Below are 25,062 nucleotides of genomic sequence, written 5' to 3' on the forward strand. Positions count from 1 at the left end.
GACTGTTAGATCAGAAATTCTGAACGCATAACCTTGAAGCATTTTATTTGGCACAAAGGAGCTAAATAGATTATATTATTTGAGAAATCTTGGTAACCAACTAGGAAATTAATATTTCTACATTCATATTTAATCATAAAGAAGCCACTACAGCCTTGTTCCTTGTGGAACATCAATGCTAAAAATGGGTAACAATGACGGGAAAAATGGTCAGAAACTATGTAGTTCTAACTTCTAACAGAAAATATCTGAGTTTAATAATACAGTTAACAATGAGCCTCTGTTCTCCATGATGCTCTAAGAATTCATGTGGTGAACCAGACCATTTTCTGCTTCAATAAGATTGGATCTCGATAATTTTATGCTGCCAATAATAGATTCAGCAGCACTAGTTAAGCCCTTCCTCCCAACCAAACTCACCCCAAAATTGTGGCTTAACATTCTCATCCTGTTTTCGTCTCCATCCACCTGACTCAACTCAACGGCTTGCTTCTTCGAAACCATGGCGTAAAGATAAAGATTGCCAGAGTCCATGACCGCTTCTCCAATTTTAACGCGTAGTAATGCAATAGAATCAAGATCATTTGGCTCTGGATTAAACAAAGCAGAGAAGCTCCCAAATTTGAGGTCAGGGTTCATAAACAATTTGTTCAATTCATCACTCTCTCTGGTGTTTCTTGTTCTGTCAACTGGCACCAAAGATCTTCTATTTGCAACCCTCAGAATGTTTGCAGCCTCTCTCATTCCGCTAAGAAATGCTCCGTGCATTGTCGCAGGATATTGTTTACTGGTCGCCTCACCGGCAAAGAACAGTCTCCCATCTCCAACACTCTCTGCAAGAATATCATAATCGTCTCCTGATGACCCAACAGCAACATAAGAATAAGATCCATAAGCAAAGTGATCCTTCCCCCACCGCGTACAGACTGCCTGAACAGGTTCTGGAACAACAATTCCCTTTGGGTTATATATATCCTTCAGAATGTCCAAAACCCTTCTCACAGACTCCACCGGTGACATCATCTCAAACCTAATTGCAGCATCCCCAGCAACAAGGGCAACGAGTAGTGGGCCTCCGGACACAGAAGAGTAGCTATAGAACAGAAAAAACTCACCCCTCATACTCAAGTCCTCAGTCAAATGACCAAACGTATCAATGTTCCCACCCCAGAAATTATATGGAAATAGAATAGCAACCTTGTTCAGCAACCCAAACCCTAACCTATGAATTGCATCTTTCTTTCTCTGAGGAAGCTCAGGGACAAACTCGATAGACCCCTTCTTAAGCACACCTAATGGCACAGTGCAAACCACCATGTCCCCCCGGAATTCCTGCCCGCTGGCATAAACAATCACCCCATCAGATCCATACTTAACACACTCCACAGTCCGCCCATAGAAAATTGGTAAATCCTCCGCAAGCGCCCTAACGAAAATCTCGTTCCCTCCGGGGATAAAACAGTGATCACCACCCATCTCATAAGGATCGTCCTGATCCCAATATGCCATGGACAAATTCGACATCAGAGTAGCATTAGCATACTCCAAATTAGCAAGGTGCCAATTCAACAGCATCCTCTCCTCCTGTTCCTCACAAACCTTATAAACACGCCGGAACGCCTCCAGCGCCGTCCCTAACGGCACATCAACCGACTTAACCTCCTCAATCATATCCTGCCTAAGCTTACAAACCCTCTCCAAAAGCTTATTAAATGAAACTTCAACCCTAGAATCAATATCAGAATCAACAGCCCTTCCATCAGGCATATACAAAGGGCAAAGATCCCTAACCTTATGAAGAGGCAAACCCAATTGCCTCGCCAAAACCCCAAGAGGGTTGCCATTGATTCCGGTAAGCACACTCCCACCGAAATCCGCTGCAGCCTCAACTCCATCACCCATCATCTTCTTTGTCTTCACGCGCCCACCAGGGCGCATCCTTCCCTCCAAAATCGCAACTTTAAACCCTAGAAACACCAATTGCCGCGCCGCAACCAAACCTGCGAACCCAGCACCAATCACAATTACCGTTCCTCTTTCGAAATCATCGAAAGGTTTCAACTTCGCTTCTTTAATCGGTGGCGCGATGCCGAAATTGATGTACCCGTGCTCGAGGAGGAACCGGTACGCGGAATCGACCAACCCTTTGTGCTCGGAACGGATAGATTGGAGGGCTCGATCGCGCGTGAGCCACACGTCGACGTTGGAGCGCCACCGTGCGAGGATGTGGTTTCGGACGACGATGTAGTTGGTCTGCTCGGAGCCGCCGACGGTGGAGACGACGTTGGCCTCGATCTCCTCCTCCGTCAGGGAGTCGACGGGGAAACCGACGGAGATGGCGATGAGGGCCTCGACATCGCAGTCTTTGGCAACATCGTTACGGCGGTTCCTGGCGGCGATGGAGGCGGCGCCGTTGATCTCAGTGAAAAATTTCTTACGACGGCGGCGCTTGCGGGGAGGACCGGGAGCCGCGGGGTTGGGGTCGGGTGGGGCGTGTTGGTGAGATGAAGAAGAATCTTCTGGGGATTCCAAAACGGCGGTTTCTGGTGTCGTTTCCTTTGGGAGGGAGGATGATTGGTCTTCCGAGGAGTTGTTGAGCTGTGGGGACAGTGCCACGTCGTTTTCCGGCGATATGGGTTCGGAGATGGGCGGTGGGGGCGGCGGTGATAGCTGTGGTGGAGGGTCCGCCGTCGTTTCCATTTTGGTTCCTCCCTCCCTGATGGACTTTGAATTTGTTTTATTCAATTTTTTCAAATATTCAGAGATTAATAGTAATTAGTATTGATATCCATATCCGCTAATAGAGACAGCTATTGTTGAAATGTTTTCGTTTTAAATGTTCGCAGTTTGTACTTTGCCTATAAAGGAAGTGGCGAAGTGCACTATTTGTGTGAACTTATGTATAAAAGGAATAAAAAAAGTCACTTTTTTTATAATGTTATTTATGGAATTTAAATATTTAATAATTCTTTGAATTTAATTTTAATATATTTATAATATAAAATATTTTATATAATTGTTTAATTATATCAATTTTATTAAATAATTATTCATACAGTTAATATATAAAATATTTATTTCTATTAATATAATACTACATAATTAAATTTAGATGTACTTATAAAATTATTTTACACAAAATTAAATTCTATTTCTTTTTATATAAAAATGTTTTTACAAGTGTTTTGATGATGTATTATTAATTTATTACATCAAAAGACAAGTATTGCTTGGTACAGAATAGTTTAACTCTTCTACTTTATCAAAATTAATTTTAAATTAGAGGGGGTATTTTATGTTTTTGCTAACATGTGGTTAATATTTGAGAATAATTTGGATACACCTAAATTGATTGTACTAAGGATATATACTTGATGAGATGATAGCAAATACACTTTCACTTGTTAAAAAATTACTTAACGAAAAATCCTTAAATTTTTGTTCTCAAGTTAATCCAAATTACATTGTGTTTAAAGATACTGCTAGAGCGGGCCTTGCTTTTTTTTTTTTTTTAAGTTAATCATATCATTATTCATATATGAAATTCTCACCTCACTATGATAACCTAGGACCTTTCGTTAACCTGAAAGTTAAATTTTAGTAGTTGTATTTCTTCATTTTCTTTCATTTCAGTTCCATTCGTTTCCCTTCCAATTTATTCATTTTGACAATTTAATTATGATTTAATTATTCTACTTGTCCCTATAATTTCACAAAATTTTCAATTACATCTCTATATTTTTTTTTAATTGAGTCTTTGCACTAAATTTTTTTTTAATTAAGTTCCTACATTTTTTTTTCTTTTATTTAGGTCCCTATACCAATTCTTTTTTTTTAGTTGAGTCCCTATAAAATTAAACCAATTACTACTAAGAAGGACTTAATTGAAATGGTGCAGGGACCCAATTGAAAAAAAAAGTATAAGAATCTAATTAAAAATTTTACGAAACTATAAGACAGAGTAATTAAACCTTTAATTATTGCATGCATCATAGACTTAAATGGAGTACAAGATACCGAGTCATTGAGATAACCACTAATTTTAACCAAGTCTTGCTATAGTATAATAAGTTAATAACATGCCAGACTAGGTATTCATAATTCATGCACAAAATAATATTTAAACGTCTCTATATAAACAAATATTGTAACCATTTGTTTTTTCTTTCTGTACATAAACTGCCATGTAAGAGATCAAAAAAAGAAATCCGCAAGAACTATAGCATGCTATCAGTCAAGAGATTCTGATTCTTTCTGATTCTTCTTGGCATGCCACATTCTGCTCTCTCCCAACCAATTCTTTTATTCACATTGTCATACACAACCATATATCCTCTTAATGAAATGTCTGCAAGATTTAGATTTAATCATAATCAATGATTAAGTGTGTAAATTCCGATGAAATGCAAGACAGTGAGTTATGAAGGACAACCAAAGGACACAAATATGGGAATTTCTTTGGTGAATAGTAAGGTTTGTAACTAAATTTTTTACTGGAGGATGTCTTTATTATTTTAATATTTTTTCTATAATAAAAAAGCAATCTTCACTTTTCATTAAAAAACACTTTTTGCTATAGTATTATCCAAAATTACTCACTCTACAATATCTTTCGCATAAGAAATTTGTTACTTTAAAAAATCAATGTATTGAAGATAAAAAATGGCATGTGTATATAAAAAATCAGCCACAACTCAGCCATTATGTATTTGTGTATATTTACACGATTTTTTGTTTAAATATTGGCTGCCAATTGGTGTAATGCGTGATTATGATGCAGTTATGTGTTTTACTGTGATATTGGAGGCTAGGAGTAATCGCTCCCTGCGATTTGTACGCAACAGCAAGAAGACAAAAAGAATAGGAGAAAAGAAGAAAATGGGGCGGGCGACTAGAAGTATGGTAGGGGCGATTTGTGAGGGAGATAAAAAAATTTTAGCCTTAGCGGCTATAAGTCTCAAATTTTGTTATCTCCATCACAAATCACCCCACCATGCATTAAATCGCCCCCACCATACTTCTAATCGTCCCCACGGTACTTCTAATCGTCCCCTCTATTTTCTTCTTTTCTACTATTCTTTTTGTCTTCTTGCTGCAGTCTACAAATCGCGGGGAACGATTTCTGCTAGACTCCAATATCGCAGTAAAACACACAGCTGCATCATATTCACGCATTACACCAAATATCATCCAATATTAAAAAAAATTAACCATTTAGTAGCTGCCTTTTTGTATAAACATAGCATGGTTGATCTAAGATAAAACCAAATCTTCAAAGCAGCAAATATTGTGGAACCAAGGGAGGACAAAAAAATGTAGCAGGCAAAACTGCATCATAAATCTCAATTTGCTTTCAATAGTTTTCTTGAGGATGAGAATACCTCCAAGTATAATGGTGGATCCATCATGTACATTGCTACCATCAAGGATAGCCAAGCATACATTGCCTTTTTTCTGCATCAAAGGAGTTAAATTAGAAATTCTAGTAATAATAAAAATCAGTAGGGACAGAAAGTTGAAAAGGAAGAGTAAATTACACTAATAATCAAGTAACCCTCCGGAGGAATCTGAAACACCGTCCACAAAATCCACCACTTGCTTCCAAATCGAAGACTCAAGGTATTGAATACATTCTTGACATCTTTGACAGATCTGCATGCCCAATAACATGGATGTTAGAGCACGCTCTTAAGGTTGGTTAAAAAGATGCAAGAAAATAGTAGTAGACATGAAAACTCCTTTAAGTAAAATATATGCAAGAAAATAGAAAACATATCATGTATCTCAGAACATGAGCCATTAATAATAGCATTGCTACTTGAGTAATGACTTTACACACATCATGAGTCATATAAACGCAAACTTCAATTGGGTGACAATGTAAAAGTTTTATACAAAGTTGTTATTATCAACTAGTGTTTCAAAAATCATTACCTTATAGGGAAATTAGCTTGCCAGCAAATAGGCAAGGTCGTATCTGACTCGTCTTGAACGAGTCTCAATCCAGAAACTTCTTCAAGCTGCACCAAAATGAAAGATATTAACAAATATAAAATTCAATACAGGACTCAAGAAGAAATGCACAAGAGATGTTCCAGATGGTTAGAGTAAGAACTCACAGAAGCAACAAGATCCAAGTATGCAACTTTTGGAAAATACGTATAAGAACTGCCACTGTCAAAAATCACCTTTCCTCCTTTGCTGTTGCCATCAAAACTGAGGGGACTATACCCGTAATTCATCCCAAGAATCTCAGCTTGGTATAAATCTCTGTATAGATCGCATTCTACATTAGTTAATGACGAGTAAGAACAAACCTCTTAGAGTATGTTTCTGAGTTTTGATTTTGGAGGGAAAACAATAGAAGGGAAGAATTTAAAGTGTTAAACTAAAACTTTACACTTCAAACTTTTCCCTTCTCCACCTTTCCTTCAAAAATTGAAATGCAGAAACACACCCTAAAGAAACAAAAGCATAAAATAATAATTTAAAAAAATAAAGAGAGCACTGCGTTCCCATGGCTCTATGCCATGAATATTTTGCGGAAAAAAGAAAAAGTGCAAGTTCATCAAATAGAAACAATTACTATAAAACACCGGTTGATTTTTTACATTCTCCCAATTGGACTTAAAGTTTGCATTACAAGGCATACACTTTCTTCCCCAAATAAAAATGCAAACCAAGTTCATAATGGAAAGATGTGATCTGTTTAGAAAATTATACTCACGTATTGGCCATAGGAGCCCAAGTCATACCCCAATATGGCACAAAATCATCACCTAAGAACATGTATCCACCACCAACTCCATCCTTGCTTAGGCAATGACCAACCACATTCTTAATAAGCCCTTTACTCGCCAACTGGAATGGCAGGCTCACTTTCGCCCTGCTAAGTCCCATGATTCCATCTGTTTTTGCCAACGTATTCAGAAGTGAGCCATCTTGATCATATCCACACCTTAGATAACAAAGAGGTCGCAAAAATTAGATCAGCAACTTCGTAGAATATATTGTCGATTGTCTTAAAGAAAGGAAAAGGTCTCAAAAACAAAAAAAAAGGATTCATACCCAAAAACGAAATTTAACTTGGCTTTCGATCCATTAGTAGTCAAAAGATGAACATCGTCTCTAATGAGAACCCCCAAGGAGGAACTATGATCTGCATATTGGATCTCATAATCACACTGCTGCTGAAGACTTCCCTGATATTCATTCCTCTGATTTTTCTGTACTTCAAAGCAGATAGAGTCCACAGATGGAACTATGTTGGATCTTACCGGCTTGTACGGTACATGTGCTCCCTAAATCAATTATATCCTTTGAGTTTACACAGTTTTTTTAAGCAGAAATAACATGATCAGACTTGTACTATCCACATTGTACTTGACAACATAGCATTTAAATTAATAGATTTGAAAGTAAGTTCTTCAATGCACATAATCCGTCTATAATTTTATACATTCTTCTGAATGATGTGGATCGATACATATAATAATTATTCAGAATTCAACTTGTAAACCTACCTTTGCACAACTTCTGCATGGAGCATCACACTGTATCCAAGTTAAGTCACTCCCTGTATCCACATCAAGAAAATAACGTTTTGGAGGATTTCCTACTTGTAGATATGTGTAATACAACCTGAACAGAAGAACATGTTGCAAGGCTGTCATCATCATCAAAATCTACTAACATATACAGAAATCCACTGCCTCTAATGCAATATTGTAATTTTGGATTCCTACAAATTAGTACTATTTCCTAGTTTATCTGATGAAAAAAGAAAAGCCAATTTTGGGTCAAATTCACAACTATGTAAGCTAATGCAGAGAAAAACAAAAGTACCTATAAAGCAAAAAAATGTCCTTATTAATTAATAAAGCATCCAGCAAAAAGGGAAAACCTTAAAAGAAACCCCTTTTGCCCTTTTCAATCTTTTTAGCCAGAAATGATTTGCATGGCAACTTTCTTGTCCTTTTATCTGACAATTTTTTATGTTTTCTTATTTTTTATTGATCTCACATTTTAGAAGTTAAACAAAAGTAGAACGTATAACATTTTTCGTTCTTTTCTAAACGAGGATTCATCTGAACAAAGCAAGGTTTGAAGATTGACTTCAAAATCCAACAATCAATTCAGCAAAAGAAAAAAAAAATTGACTTTTTGGCATACCCATCTGGAAAAATGTTGCCACTGATTGGAAAAACAGAAGAAGAATCTGCAACTTTAGGATATACATCGGCTTTTCTTTGAGTCACAACAAAATTCTCTTTTTGCGTGTCAACAAAATTCCTCACTTTGAGTCTCAAATCCTTCTGACCATGAACCCCAATTTTAGGAAACAAAGGGAATAGAAAAGAGCTTGGGCCATCATCATGATCGTCGTTGTTCCTAAGACCACTCAGTTCCTGAAGTGTATTAGAAGAGAAGGAACCATACAGAAAAAGAGCAAATAGCAGGACACTAAAGAAAGTGAAGATCTTTGTTGGGGTTCCAAAGAAGAGCTTCCTGAAAGAGAATTGTAGCTCGGGACTTGATGATGGGTTAGAATGAAATCCATTATTGTTATCATGATCACTACTAGATTGAGAATTGTTGTGAAAATTTTGTTGTTGGGGTTGAGATTGAAGAGAAGGAGATTGCGATTGAGGTTCAGTGTAAGTAAAAGCAGTGATGGTTTTACCCAAAGAAGGGTTATCTGGTGGTGGAAGGGAGATTATAACAACACCTTTGATTTGTGGCGATTGATCATCGGAATCCATGGCTCTGTTCTCTGCAATGTTGGGGTAAGAGAGAAGAAGAAGAGCAGAGCATGGAAATAGTGTGCCACCAAATGGTCTAACATATGACTTGGGCTGAGTCAATTGTATGATGATTTATTGAAAGTTCCATCAAGGTAATGCATTTTTAGGGATTAATAATTAAAAAAGAGCCTCTACACATACAAGTCTTTTTAGTCTATAATTTTATATAAGTTAGTCTAAACTCAACAAAAATAATTCTCAATTTAAATTGTGTGCAAACTGGCGCTTTTCTAACTCTTGAATAACACAAACCATTCTTCTCTCTTAATCAAAACCACAATGCTCAAAATTCAAACAAGAATCAAAATATCTCAAAAATCTTTCAAAATCGTCGCGAAAAGTGAAGGAAGTTGCGAAGTTGAATTCGAAAAGAATTATGAGAAAATGAAATAAGAAGATGAAGCAGCAGAAAATAAGGAGAAGGAAGAGGAAGAGTTTTGAATTATGCAGAACTTATAAGCACACGTACACCGAAAATTCTTAAACAATACATTTAAATATCTTCGTGTTACACTGAAATTTACTGTAAATACAGAAAAATATTTTCTCTAATGTTGCATTTTTTTCTTCTTCTTCTTTTTCTTATTTCTTTCTTTCTTTTAGTTGAATAAATGTAAGTTCATCCTCTTCCAAGTAATTTTGCAACATTATGTGTTTCTTCTTCTCTTTTGTGTGATTTTTATGGTTTTTATTATTGTTAAGAAAGTAAAACAAGAAGAAACTTGAGAAGATAAAATAAAAAGAAAAAAATAAATAAAAAAAAGAAGATGGTGATGATGATGAAAAAGAAGAAAAAGAAGCAGCACAAGACGAGGAGGAGAAAGATGAGGAGTTTTGAATTATGCAGAATTTATCAGTATAAAAATACCAAAAATTCTTAAACAATACACTTAAATATCTTCGTGTTACACTGAAATTTGTTGCAAATACAGAAAAATATTTTCTCTAATGCTGCATTTTTTTCTTCTTCTTTTTTGTTTGATTTTCTTATTTTTATTCTTGTTAAGAGAGTAAAACAAGAAGAAGAAACTTGAGAAGATAAAACAAGAAAAAAAGATGAATAAGAAAAAAAAAAAGATGATGATGATGATGATAAAAAAGAAGAAGAAGAAACAGTAGAAGATGAGGAGGAGGGAGAAGAAGAGTTTTGAATTATGCAGAACTTATCAACACACCTACACCAAAAAATCTTAAACAATACACTTAAATATCTTCGTATTACACCGAAATATGCTACAAATACAGAAAAATATTTTCTTTAATGCAGAACTCTTACATTACATTCAATTCGAACTGTCAACGATGAACAATAATTTTCACAAACAAAAACAACAATATTCACCTACAGAATCATAAATTACTAACGAAAACATTAACTAGAATCGAACCACACTTCAGCCACTTGATTGGATTCAAAACAATAATCAACTTCGTTCTGGTTCAATTGACAATCTGAACTTGAATTATTCATTATCTTCAACAATGAGATAACTGTTCAAAACTGATTTTAGAGCTTGATTTAAAAAACGTAGAGAACAAACGAAGAGAAATAATACAGAAAACACAGAGATGGAAGAGAACGTAGATCGAAAACATTGAGAAAAATTGAAAACGGAAATGAAATCTTTTCGAAAAAGACAGTTATATATTCATGCGTTGATTGAAAAGTTTATTAAATAGTGGCATGTGAGATGAATTAGGTTAAAGAGACTTGTATAGACTTGTATGGAATAATAACTTGTATGATGTGAAAAATATTTGTTAAAAAATGGTTTACGAAGATTAAGTGTTTTTTAATTTAGATTTTTAAAGATTAAATATTTTAAATTGAGCTCTTTTTTTTTTCACATATAATAGTGAATTAAAGTGGTTACTCTGCTAATTAAATAATTTAAAATATTATGTATACACATAAAATCAATTATTAAATTAATTATTATTTATGTATAAATATAAATATTATTTAATTTATTTTTTATATGTATTTTATATTTTAATATATATTTTATACCGTTAATAAATTTAATAGTTGATTTTTTTGTGTACATCTAATATAACTATTAAATATTGCAAAATCATATTAATTAATAAAATAATTAATATGATTTACAATTATATCTTTGATAGACTAATTTAAAATGTTTAATATCTTAAAAATTAAATTAACACATACTTTTATCCTTTTCTAGAGGCTATTTACATGCCATTCTTAAGTACTTCTTAGTTCTTATTAAGTAAGAAGTACTACATTATTTGTTAATTAAATAAATTTTAATTTTTTTATTATATTTATATCAATCATTTAGATTTAAAATTTAAAATTTAAAATTTAAAATTAAAAATTTAATATTTTAATATTTAGAATTTAAAATTTAAAACTTATAATTTAAACTTTAGAATTTAAAAAAATTTGTACTTTTTATTTTTTTCAAAATGTATTATTATTAGTCCTATTTCCACTATTAACCCTCCTTCTAGTTAGTTGGACACAAATAGTTGATAGAAGTACTACATTATTTCTTAGAAGTATTAGAAAATTGTTAAAATTTATTATTTTTTATTATTAATTAATTATTTAAATTTAAAAATATAAAATAAAATATAATATTAAATTATTAAATTAAAAAAATTAAATTAAATAAATTAAATTAATAATTAAATAACAACAAAAATAATAAATTTATATATTTTTACTTAAAATATAAGTTCATGCATCTTACGGATTTAACACTAATAATACATGTATCCAAAGAAAATGGTGGTTGTGAGAGTGAGAAGAAGAAAAACTTGGTCAAAGGGCGAAGGATCCAGGAACCACACAGGAAATAGCCAAGTAAGCAAGTCCCCATGTGTCACTCAGACGCTCAAAATGTCAATGCTGGAAAATCATCATTCTCTGTGTATTATAAGTTAGGATAACTGCCGCATTTTATATTTTATTTACGCGTAAAATATATCTTTTGATCTTAAAATTCTCGAAAATATTTTAGAATATTTTTAATATTTAATTCTATTTTAATATTTAAAATAAATCTTAATTTTAATTTTTTAATTCATCTGTCAATCTTTTTTTAAAATTTTATCCATATTACTTATACTAAAAAATTCCAATGATAATTAAATATCAATTGTCTACAATATGCATAAATAAAAATTAAAAAATACTTTAAATTTAATTTTAGTTTTTAAGAATATAAATAAATTAAGAAATATAATGCTTCTAAAATTTGCAACTCCTCTATAATTACAGTTGAAAATTTTTCATTATGTCCAAATTTTTTGTCCTTCATTAATAAGGTTGAATTTCTATCTTGTACTATAATATAATTAACACAATTAAAATTATAAATTAAAAAATGTAGAGAGGAAATAACGATCGAAAAAAGGATTTTTTATTTAAATTAAATAAATATATAAATTACAAAAATACATAAAATATGAAATAGTTACTTAAATGCGTAATCTTACACATTTCGAATGTCGAGGAATAAGATAAAAAATATGTATATTTTAACGTTTGAGACACTGTTCTGTGATTGGGCGATGCCGTGACATATCCTAAGTGCACACGAGATATGTTTTACATGAGAGATCGAGTACTGACCACTCGAGATACGTTTAAATTCAGAAGGAGGTCTCAATACTCGAAATACATGTAACATGTCTAATTTGGGCTTTAGCATCCGAGATATGCTCGGATGCATATATAAGGTCACAACAACCGAGATTTGCGTTGATTTGAATAGTTTTTAAAATTTTTGTGACTTTCTAACCGTTTAAGTTCGAGTTTCTGAAGTACGTCAACAGACTAAATGCTACTTGGCACATAATTGGAGCTTTAGATTTTGAGGTTAGTAGTTCTTCCTTGTTTTATTTTTAGTGAATAATTAGTTTAGATGTTTAGGCTTTAGTAACTTAGTTAATGTGGTAAATATTTTGAGTAGACTAAGTTAAAAGTTCTATATTAATTTAGTCAGGTATAATATGTTTTGATATTTTGTATAATTAATTGTTACTAATTATAACTTAAGTTAAATAAATAAAATAGAAAATTATAAATTAATACGTTAGTGAAATTAAAAAATGCATTATTTAAGTAAAATATTTGTGCACTCAAATTTTGCATTTAAATTTATTATTGGATTGAAGTCATATCTAATGACAGTCAGGTTAGAATAGTGCAACATAAATAATTTATTTTTTTTACATATTGTTTGATAGTCTTCTCTTTAGTTAGTATTATGAATATTAGCAATACAGATTATATTCGTACTGTATACAATATTTTATTATCGATGTTTATCTACTTGGTTTAGAATTTTTAGTAATGGTTAAACGCAATTAATGATTTAGACGAGATTAATATGCAAGAGTAAATGTTATGCGTATTGCAGAAGCCACGGTTACTGTTGCCCCGCCGTGTGACCTTGGGTCTCTCCCATCGGACAGCCTATTACCTTATATCATGGAGGCGAGATTTGGGCATGCGATAGAGTTGAGGAATTTCATGTTTAACAATTTCTTGATCTCTGCATTTGTCAAGTGGTGGAGACTTGAGACCCACACCTTCAACCTTCCCTCAGCATAAACCGCACCTCTTTTCTGTACGTTCAACGTCATCCATCTCATTTCGTAGCCGAGTAGAGACCGGTCATCCCGTTGCCTTCCATTGCATGGCCAGGTTGGGCTTCAGACGTGCACCATACCATGTGGGCCACATCTTTTCATCCGGTATCGGAGGAAACTCTATCTCATAAACCTTGAAAACAGAGGCCATCTTGTACACGGGATCGACGAAAAGCCCCCACTCGATGGTCGCAACTGCACATGCCGCCAGGGCGTGTCAACATGGGTAATGTGAATACTGGAATAGACTGCAGTCGCATGTACGCGCATTAAAACAAATGCGGTATGAAGTCTGGGACTATCCATCTACTGGCTCCACCTCCTCGACACTGAACATATGGATGCCATACGATCATAATGGGTGACTCACATCATCAGTAGGCTCTCTCTGTTCTTCTCTATAGCTGCCAACAGTTGCTGTGAGTATATCTGTCCATCCTGTAATTGAGCATGTGCTTCGTGACCTTTGCGCACGAATAGCTATTGCACCTTTCATATATGACCCTAACAATTGCAGCTACTGGAAAGTTCCTCATTCCCTTCAGCACCGTATTTATACATTTCGAAAGGTTCGTCGTCATGTGACTATACCGATGACTTTCATCATAATGTTGAAGCCATAAATCCTTCCTAAAACGAAGAGCCTAATCCAACATCTCATGAGATAATGTACCCAAAGCATCCAAGTACCAATCGTAACCCTCCTTTCTTGGACTATAAGCTGCATTTATAAGGTACTTCTTACCCTCAGTCGATTTGAACTGTAAATTGAAGTTTGAAGCCATGTGCCAGATGCAGTATGCATGATATGCCGAGGGAGGATGCCATCCACTATGAGGTGCATTTAGGATAGCACGAATGGCATGCGATCTAATTGATATGATAAGAATTTCAGGTTGCGGAGTAACAAGCTGTCTCAGATTCGAAAGGAAAAATGACCATGACTTGGTTGTCTCAGACTCGACTAATGCGAAAGCTATAGGCAGAATATTGTTATTACCATCTTGAACTACAGCAATTAACAACACGCTCCCTACTTTCCGTACAAGTATGTCCTGTCCACAGATATAAAAGGCTTGTAATGCTTAAACGCCTCAATGCATGGAGAAAATGCCCAAAAGACCTTATCAAATTGACTCCACTCTCTATCAACCATGTCCCCATTGTAATAAGAAACAGTAACGCAGTCGTGAATCGTACTTGCGAGGCATTCCTGCAAAGCTTGTAAGAGGGGCGTATCCTATTTTACGACTCTTCCTAGTCACCATAAATCTGAGCAATTACTTTCTGCTTTGCCATGCACACCTTTCGATACGATGGCTTGAAATAGTAATTCTGATGCACCGCACTTTGCAACACGGCGATAGACACCGACGGGTCAGTCTATATTATAGGTAACACGACCTTACAAATCAAACTACTATCCAACTGAGCATAGTCCTGAGACATGCTTGGTGCCAAACAAGTGTGTGCTCCACCGAACCTACGCACCTCCCTACAAATTACTCGTGGATGTCAACGTTCAGTACAACAAATAATTAACTTTATAGACTTTAATTCATCCAAAATAAACCGTAAAATATACTAGTAGTTTAAGTTCTAGCCTAGTTCCGTACAAAGACTCCATGGACAACCGTTGGTGAATTACTTGCAACGACAGTGGTATTTAAGCCTATCCGACTCCAAAACTCTATACTCTGCGTTCCTTCGAATACTATAATTTTTTACCCCATATGGTAGGCAACATCCTGTAGCGTAATGCTAACCTTACCCCATATAGGCTGTACGATAGGGGGAGACCCAAGGTCACAAGGCGTGGCAACAATAACCGTGGTCGCTGCAATAGGCATAACATTTACTCTCGCATATTAATCTCGTCTAAACCATTAATTGTGTTTAACCATTACTAAAAATCCTAAACCAAGTAGATAAACATCGGTAATAAAATATTGTTTACAGTATGAATATAATTTGTATTGCTAATATTCATAATACTAACTAAGGAGAGGACTATCAAACAATATGTAGAAAAATAAATCATTCATGTGCATTATTCTAACCTGACTATCATATTGGACATGACTTCAATCTAACGGTAAGTTTAAATGCAAAATTTGAATGCACAAATATTTTATTTAAATAATGTATTTATTTAATTTCACTAACGTATTAACTTATAGTTACCTATTTTTTAATTTATTTAACTTAAGTTACAATTAGTTACAATCAATTATACAAAAATATCAAAACATACTATACCTGACTAAATTAATATAGAACTTCTAACTTAGTCTACTCAAAATACCTACTACATTAACTAAGTTACTAAAACCTAAACATCTAAACTAATTATTCACTGGAAATAAAGCAAGAAAGAACTACTAACCTCAAAATCTAAAGCTTCAGCTACGTACCAAGTAGCATTCAGTATGTTGATGTCTCCATTGCAAACATATTGTCTAAGGGCCATATGTACTTAAGGAACTCGAACTTAAGTAGTTAGAAAGTCGCAAAATTTTTTAAAACTATTCAAATCAATGCAAATCTCGGTTACTGTGACCTTATATAGCATCTGAGTATATCTCGGATGCTGAGACCCAAATTAGGCATGTTGCATGTATCTCAGGTACTTTATATTTTATATGTTGTTGTGACCTTACATATGCTCAGTATCCGATCTCTCATATAAAATATATTCCGAGTGTACCCAAGATATGTCACGGCGTCGCCCGGTCATAAAACGGTGTCTTAGACGCCGAGATATGCACATTTTTTTATCTTATCTCTCAGCATCTGAGACGTGTAAGGTTATGTATTTAAGTAATTATTTCATATTTTATATATTTTTATAATTTATATATTTATTTAATTTAAATAAAAAAATCTCTCAAAAAAATATACGTAAGAAATAAAAAAAGTAATTTATTAAAAGTAGATTAATTACTTTGCAAATTAAACTCATGTAACTAATTTCTAGTGCATATCAATACTCGTACAATTTTACAACAAAGTAAACTTCTATACTCGTTGAGAACATATGAATCAATGGTGAATGCTGATTTAGAAGCCACATCATATACCTATTCTTTAAAAAAGGATTTCCGGTGAGTGAAATTCCTACCTGTCTTGAAGGAGTGTGATTCACGGTAGGTTTCATATTGTGGTTTCTCTTCACTCTTTCAAATAGGTTTCATATTGTGGTCTCTCTTCACTCTTTCACATATATTTTTATCTCTGTCTCCATTATTTATTTCATAATTTAATTCTCCTCCTTTCTATTCTTTCATATTCTCTCTGCAACCTCCTTCACTCCCCAATCCTTTTCTCTACCCTTCATCAGTACTGTAAATTTCTTTGTAACTATTCAATTTTTCCTTTTCTCTTTCTTTCATCAAAATTTGAATTGAAAGTTAATTTAATGCCTCATGTTCACTTCTGTTATACTCCAAAAGATGATTTCATTTTTTTCCAATTCTTTCCGCTATCCAAGCTCTGATGTCCAACGACGATCCCTCATCTTGGTAGATAAAGTTGTCGCTCATCATTTGGACTCCTCAACTGCACGAGTTCTTCCTTACTGTGGTGTCTGCTACTATGGCCATGATATGGTTACTGTTATTGACGAGGAGGCTGCAATTATGGGTTTCATCTGCATCTGAATTTACTGGTCAAGTCACATATCTCCCTTACATCCTTTTTAACAAAATCATTTTCTTTATTTATATATCTCTTCCTCATTGGTACTAATCCATTGGTTATAATCTGGTAAAACTATAAACTGGAATCTGCTTAAAACTAAATAAACACATGCTACATCAGGAGTACGTGGAGTATGTGTTTTGCTCTCCTAACGGGCACATCACTAAAGAGCAGTTACCATATAAATAGGCTAACATCCTCAACAACTCCACAATATTAGGCCCATTGAGTAACCGTCTGCAACACAATAATTCTATAAATAAAAAACTTCAACTACGCAAAGAGGTACCTTATTCATTCTGAATAACTTCATATCTATCTTCTACTCTTACTAACATGAGTGTTGGAGTACCTTTGCAGATGCCCACCACCGCCGTTCTTGGAGAAAACCGACGTATCATCCTTCTCATCCAAGGAAAAGCGAGGCCGAACATAAAAAAAAATGAGCTATACCTTGGAATTGGTTATTCACGCAAGAACATTTGGCGCCCACCATGGGGTCAAGTTTATTTAACCCAACTATCACTTTTTTTGTCCTGATTACCTATCCAATTTTGTCGATTTTAATCGATGGCAGAAAAACAAAACAATCAATCTCCATAATCCCCTACTATAGCCGAACTATTGGCGATCAAGGAATCACTAAAAGCAGAAAATCGAAGGTTAATCGACCTCCTGAACCAAAACAAACAAGGTAATAAGAAGGATCAGAAAAGTCCTGACAACGGCAACAGCGGTGATGACCACATCTTGAGAATAACAACCATGGTAGTAGTCACTCCAAACCCATCAACAAGGAAACAAATTCTGCCAAATGCTTTGGTAACAATATCTAATGGAATACAATTTTAGCTAAATATAAAACATTTTTGTTTTCCATGTTTTCATTAGAAATTCTGAATTAGCACAATGATGCAAGCATTTGATCAAATAAATCGATTTTATTATTTCTGATATACAACCAAGAATTGAATCACATATTAATCTAATCCAACTTGTAACGAATTTCTCTCATTTTTGTTTACATTATTATTGCTATAATTACTATTTTGCCCTGATTACTCAGTGATAATCCATATTATTTTATTCAAGTTTTTTCTTCATTTTTTTCAATTATTTTTCCCTCGGAATAAGGAGATTCAGTTTTAACTTTAGACGAAAAATTCAAAACATGTGTTTAAAATAGAAAAAGAAAAATAACTTGGAAGACAATTATAAGACGAATAACCTCAATGTATCAAACTGACAAGTCTTATACAATGGAGAAACAATGCATACGCATGACCTAACATGCTTATATAATTTAGGGTAAAAAACGTATATGAGCCAAGGGGAGTTCAAAATTACCTAAATCCGCCAAATAAAATTCTGATACATCATTCTACCAAAGAACAAATTAATGTAATTCGAATCAATACAATTCGAATTATATTTGTATGTAATTCGAATTGATATAATTCGAATTACTTGAAAGCATAGACAACACGTAATTCGAATCAATATGTCACGAATTATAAACTTAGAGTTCGAATTGTATCAATTCGAATTAGTAGGAGACGTGCTTTGAATGGAGTTCGAATCAAGTTGATTCGAATTACTCTATTTTCGAAACTAGTAGTAATTCGAAACGATATAATTCGAATTACTCCCTTTTCGTAACAAATTCTAATAAATTTTTTTAATGAATTTATTTAAATTATAGTACAAAAAATATTTTATTCTATGCAAAATAATTTTTGAAAAAATAGCTTAAAAATATTTTTTAAATTATTTTGCATACAATAAAATATTTTTTTGTAGTATAATTTAAATAAATTTATTAAAAAATATTCATGAGCTATCAAGAATGGGCAGAAGAGTATTGTATAAAGTTCGAATTGTTCACCGTATAATTTGAATAAGGCTTGGTTTGGTAAAGCTTTTACTTTTTAAAAGTTACAGCACTTGCGTTTGGTAAAATCACATTAAAAATAGTTTTTAATAAGCACAAGTACTATAATTGTGCTTGGTAAAACAACTTTTAAAAATAAAAAAAATATAATAAACATATTTATAACGAAGAATAATATTTTTTTTCAAATTTTAGAGACCAATAATTTAAATATTTATTCGATTTACTCTCTATATTAATATAAATAGAGTTATCATTAGTCAATAATAAAACTTGTACTGATACGTCTATTACCCATTTATATATATTGACTCACTTATACAAATCACAAAAAATGAGACACATATCTCAAGTAAAATTATATGAAGATTATGTTAAAATTTATGAAGGTTAGGTTGAGAAATTAGAAATATATGAGGATTCCAATGGCAATATAATGACAGGAAATATGTGTGAAAAAATAAATAAAATATATTTTTAATTGTTTTGTATGGAATAAAATATTTTCTTTAATTTCTAAATACAATATTTAAACCCTAATAAATATTTTTTAATAAATTTATTTAAATTATACTACAAAAAATATTTTAAAAAATGTTAGGAGTACTATAAAAATTTGTAATGTTCTAATGACTTAGGTACTCAAATTTTAAATAAAGTACTCTACATAGTCAATAATAATTTAGAAATTAAAGAAAATATTTTATTCCATACAAAACAATTAAAAATATATTTTATTTATTTTTCCACACATATTTCCTGTCATTATATTGCCATTGGAATTCTCATATATTTCTAATTTCTCAACCTAACCTTCACAAATTCTAACACAATCTTCATATAATTTTACTTGAGATATGTGTCTCATTTTTTGTGATTTGTATAAGTGAGTCAATCTATATAAATGGGTAATAGACGTATCAGTACAAGTTTTATTATTGACTAATAATAACTCTATTTATATTAATATAGAGAGTAAATCGAATAAATATTTAAATTATTGGTCTCTAAAATTTGAAAAAAAAATATTATTCTTCGTTATAAATATGTTTATTATATATTTTTTTTATTTTTAAAAGCTGTTTTACCAAGCACAATTATAGTACTTGTGCTTATTAAAAACTATTTTTAATGTGATTTTACCAAACGCAAGTGCTGTAGCTTTTAAAAAGTCGTCTTTTAAAAGACAGCTTTCATAAGCTACTCTTAAAAAGTAAAAGCTTTACCAAACCAAGCCTTATTCAAATTATACGGTGAACAATTCGAACTTTATACAATACTCTTCTGCCCATTCTTGATAGCTCATGAATATTTTTTAATAAATTTATTTAAATTATACTACAAAAAAATATTTTATTGTATGCAAAATAATTTAAAAAATATTTTTTAAGCTATTTCTTTAAAATTATTTTGCATAGAATAAAATATTTTTTGTACTATAATTTAAATAAATTCATTAAAAAAATTTATTAGAATTTGTTACGAAAAGGGAGTAATTCGAATTATATCGTTTCGAATTACTACTAGTTTCGAAAATAGAGTAATTCGAATCAACTTGATTCGAACTTCCTTCAAAGCATGTCTCCCTACTAATTCGAATTGATACAATTCGAACTCTAAATTTATAATTCGTGACATATTGATTCGAATTACGTGTTGTTAATGCTTTCAAGTAATTCGAATTATATCAATTCGAATTACATACAAATCTAATTCGAATTGTATTGATTCGAATTACATTAATTTGTTCTTTGGTAGAATGATGTATCAGAATTTTGTTTGGCGGATTTAGGTAATTTTGAACCCCTCTTGGCTCATATACGTTTTTTACCCTATAATTTATTTACTTTAATTTTCAATACGACATGACCTCTTATAAGGTAACACCAACCACTTTACTTTTACGTATCTTACCATTTCATATACCAATATGCTATACCTCGTCGTGAGTTACCAATCTGTATCTCATTTCAATTGACTTTCCTTAAGCATATCTAATATTGTTGTTTTTACTATACGTTTCTGCACCGAGTTCTATTTACAGGACAACATAATCACACTGATCAAAAGAAAATCAGGCAATGCTATATACCATCTCACTAAAACAACCCCGCAGCAACACCGCCAGATGGACTATAACTCGGACAACTTACACTTGGCATAAGCCCACTTTTCAAATCAACATATAAGACTAGCCTAAGAGTGCATTACATATAAATTCATAAGTCGAAATACGGTGATGTTCTACTCTTTCATTAATAATTTTTATTCCTCTACTTCCAATCTTATCTATTAAATTCCATTTACTATTATTCATTAATCTAAAAGTATCTTATGCACAATCGATCAAAATAAATTGCTCTGCAATAAATCTTCAAAATCACATACATTCAACCCACCGAATCTCCAACCGAAATATATTCCTTTATAAAGTGCTCTAATTACCAAGTCATTTACCATCAATTTTTTCCATACCAACACAAACTTACACTTCAAATGGTCAGATCCCAAAAGCAAAATACAAATCAATCCAGAAAAAAGGACTTTTTACCAATTCAAAAATAAACTCAATTAGCAATTATCTCAATTAACAATTATCGTTACTTGATATATGGGTGATTAGCTCATCCCTTATTTTTCTATTTTACAATAATTTATACATGCTTACTTTCAACACATTTTATTTATGTTATAACATCTTTATTATTTACTCAATATTCAATAATTAATTGCTTTGAGCAAGAAATTCGTCAATAAGTTGTTGTGGGTTAGAAAAATTCTCAAGACAATTGATCATTATATCATTGGATCATACAATCAATTCCGTCAACGAATACATATTTTCGAACTTTTCAGTTCGTGTCAATCAAATACTATGTGCATGCCATGAAAGATTATTCTCGAAAAAGTATCCCCTACACAATTATATTGATCGAACAACTCTTACCATTCAATTGGTTTTTGAATAAATGTCGACTAACTGATTAAGTTTGGGGGCTACTACTTATTGCATAACCGATTTATAGATAGACATAACTATCTCACTTTCTAATATTTTTTAGGGCTGGGCTACACATACAAGCTTACAAGCTTACAAGTTGGCCCAGCCCAAATAGAAGCCACGCGCATAAAGAGAGACAACATGGCGCGTCAAAATCACGCGCTCAACACTACAACCGTTACGTATGGGAAACTCTTCCACTTCTTCCACTTCTTCCACTTCTCAAAACGCTTCGAAAACAAGGAAACCCTTCCATTTTCGAGCGAAAATCAAAGTTCAAAACATACAAATCGTTCTTCGAAACCTCCATCAAAACACCATCAAACTCTCCGTGAAGAATCTGAAGCAAAGCAACAATACTCAACATAAGTTCGTTAAGATTCCTGTATATTTTACTTTTCTTCTACGTCGTTCTTCTAGGGTTTACTTCTTGCTTCTTTGTTACACTGTTCTAAGTTCTACGTCGTTCTACGTTCTTGTTCTAAGTTCTCCTGCTATTGTTGTTGATTTTTGGGGGTTTATTCCGTAGATTGGGGGGTGTATACTGCTTGAACTTGTAATGTGGCTTGATATTGAAGCATGTTTGACTGATATATATGGATACTGTATCTGAATAATATCTATGGGAGTATCTTACTGTTATCAACGGGTGTATCTGATTCTTACATATGGGTGTATCTTACTGTTATCAATGGGTGTATCTGACTCATATATGCGTGTATCTTATTGAGATCTCAATTAATTTGATATTGAAGCATGTTTGAGTGATACCTGACTGATATAAATGGATTTATCTGAATCATATCTATGGGTGTATCTCACTGTTATCAATGAGTGTATCTGAATCATATCTATGGGTGTATCTTATTGTTATCAATGGGTGTATTTGACTCATATATATGAGTGTATCGTACTGATGTCTTTGGGTGTATTTTTCGTTTCAGAGAAAATGGCAGCAAGAAACAAAACAAAAGACCTTAAGTGTGCCACACATCTCCTGAGTGATAAGTTCAGAAACATGACTGAGGAGAAGAAGGCAATTGTGAGGGATCTCGGATTCGGTGGGTTGATGCACATCCCACCACTCAGGGTGGATCACCAACTCTTAAGGGAACTGACAAACAACTTCAAACTTGGGGAGAACAGACTGAAGACAGGATATGGTTCTTTCCAAATAACACCAAAAACAATAGGTGATGCGCTTGGCATCAATGCAACAGGTAACTAGCTCAAAATTATAGGTGTATATTAAGTTGATGCTTGGGTGTATTTAAGGTTGATGCTTGGGTGTATTTGAACCGACTTTGATACTTTGTTGTTTTCCTTTTTGTAGGAAATCTGTTTCCTGAGAAAGTTGAGTATAAGCAACTTTCTGATGATGACAAAATAATTTATAGAAGATTCCAGGGTAAGACCCTCAAAAGTCTTACCGATGAAATGATGGAAATCGGCGTTGGCAACGAAGAGGAACGCCTGATGTTCAAGAGGATATTCATCCTCTACATACAGATGGCGTTCCTTTTGCCAACGACGATAAACAAAATATCACCCGTGCACCTGGCCCCAATTTTTAAGATGGACGGCATATTGGAGAGAAACTGGGGGGGGGGGCATGTTTTGACCTTCTTGATCAAGGGCATCACAGACTACCAGGAGAAGAAGAAGAAGGCAATTGATGGCTGCCTCTTTGCCCTGATGATAATATACTTTCATCTTTCTGAAAACAAAGGCAAGAAGAGGGCTGAAAGACCACCAAAGCCTTGGATTGCCAACTGGACTAAGGAGCAGTTGGTGGAAAGAATGACTGCAGAAAGAGAGGAAATTTTGGTAAGTAAACATAATATGTTGCTTGTATTTTATTTACATGAATGCTGCTAGCTAAAATATCTAATGTTTCAGGGGATTGTGAAGATGGCGGAGACAAGAGCAAGAGAAAAAATGAAAAAAAAAGAAAAAAAAGAAAAAAAACAAGAAATAAAAAAAAAACAAAAAAGGAAGGCGAGTCCAACATCGTCTTCGGAGACAGAAACAGCTACTGACATTGACACTTCTACCTCTGAGTCTGAGACTCAAGAAGACTCAGAGGATTCAGGAAGAAAACACCCCAGCAAAAAGGGGAAAAAGTAAGTACCATACTTGGGTGTAATTTCTTTTTCGAGTTGGGTGTATTTTGTTGATCACGTTGGGTGTGTGTAGTTTATTAAGCTGGGTGTGTTCGTTTGCTGCGTTGGATGTATATTGTATATTCAGTTGGGTGTATATTGTGAATTCATTTGGGTGTATTTTTAGTATGTTCTAAATAATGATTGTTTGCCTTCCAGAATGGACTCCAGAAAAAGAAAGCAGAGGCAAGAGGAGTCAGATTCTGATTCAGAATCTGAATCTGAACCAAGTGATGAGTAATGTCTTGAAATTATTACTCCTTTCTTTTGGCTTCATTATAAAGATTTCGTGTATTAACTGAAGTGTCTATTATTAACTTATAGGAGCGAAGAATCATCACCTGCAGAGAAGGAGAAGGAGAAGAAAAAAACAAAAACAACACCAAAAAAGTAAGCACTTCTTTGCATATAATTAGATTAGACGACTATTTTGTGATAAAATTAATTTCTTATTTCTAATTGGTACTCTTTTTTTTCCACTCAAAACACAACCAAAAAAGAAAAAAGTTGTTGTGGAGGATTCACCTCCTAAAGAAGATCAATACTTTAACGGGTACAGTACCTCGTAAGCTATATTACCGTCTATCATCGTAATTATTTTTGTTAACGTCTTCTTTTATGAATGTAGTGAGACATATGAAATATCAAGTGACAAACTAGATGAATGGCTAGGGCAAAATGTTGATAAATCTGCTGCAGAGGGGTATGTCTTGCTGGGCTGTCTATTTCATATTTTGGTGTGTTTTGTATGCTAATAATTGTTTCTTGTTTTGCAGGGAGAACCAAGCTGACCTGCGATCGACAGAAGGTCGCTATGTGTCGTCTGAAACGTAAGAAGCTTTATTATTTAATAAAATCTTGCTATCATGATTTGGGTGT

General features: G+C 33.2%; 2 protein-coding genes across 2 annotated transcripts; both read right to left on the reverse strand.

The window, feature by feature from the left end:
- Positions 1-41: 41 nt before the first annotated feature.
- Positions 42-2,853, reverse strand: LDL1 (LSD1-like 1). The gene has a single exon (XM_016348162.3). It carries the CDS (start codon positions 2,698-2,700, stop codon positions 298-300), a length of 2,403 nt encoding a protein of 800 aa, XP_016203648.1. The 5' UTR covers positions 2,701-2,853; the 3' UTR covers positions 42-297.
- Positions 2,854-4,024: 1,171 nt separating this feature from the next.
- LOC107644323 (Eukaryotic aspartyl protease family protein) lies at positions 4,025-8,898 on the reverse strand. Its single transcript, XM_016348163.3, has 9 exons — positions 8,173-8,898; positions 7,524-7,641; positions 7,069-7,301; positions 6,728-6,958; positions 6,120-6,270; positions 5,935-6,020; positions 5,538-5,652; positions 5,382-5,454; positions 4,025-4,348 (listed from the first exon to the last, which is right to left on the reverse strand). Exons 1-9 carry the CDS (start codon positions 8,760-8,762, stop codon positions 4,218-4,220), a joined length of 1,728 nt encoding a protein of 575 aa, XP_016203649.1. The 5' UTR covers positions 8,763-8,898; the 3' UTR covers positions 4,025-4,217.
- Positions 8,899-25,062: the final 16,164 nt, after the last annotated feature.

Source organism: Arachis ipaensis, chromosome B5 (assembly GCF_059453495.1).
Source record: "Arachis ipaensis isolate K30076 ecotype BB chromosome B5, ASM5945349v1, whole genome shotgun sequence".
Lineage (NCBI taxonomy): Eukaryota > Viridiplantae > Streptophyta > Magnoliopsida > Fabales > Fabaceae > Arachis > Arachis ipaensis.

What these genes read in the sequence shown, in the direction of transcription:
- LDL1 (XM_016348162.3), bottom strand. Translation starts at nt 2,700, where the DNA reads ATGGAAACGACGGCGGACCCTCCACCACAGCTATCACCGCCGCCCCCA.
- LOC107644323 (XM_016348163.3), bottom strand. Translation starts at nt 8,762, where the DNA reads ATGGATTCCGATGATCAATCGCCACAAATCAAAGGTGTTGTTATAATC. An exon ending in AAGTTAAATTTCGTTTTTGG is followed by an intron (nt 6,959 to 7,068) that starts GTATGAATCCTT and finishes TTGTTATCTAAG; the next exon opens with GTGTGGATATGATCAAGATG. An exon ending in ACTTGGATCTTGTTGCTTCT is followed by an intron (nt 6,021 to 6,119) that starts GTGAGTTCTTAC and finishes ATTTTGGTGCAG; the next exon opens with CTTGAAGAAGTTTCTGGATT.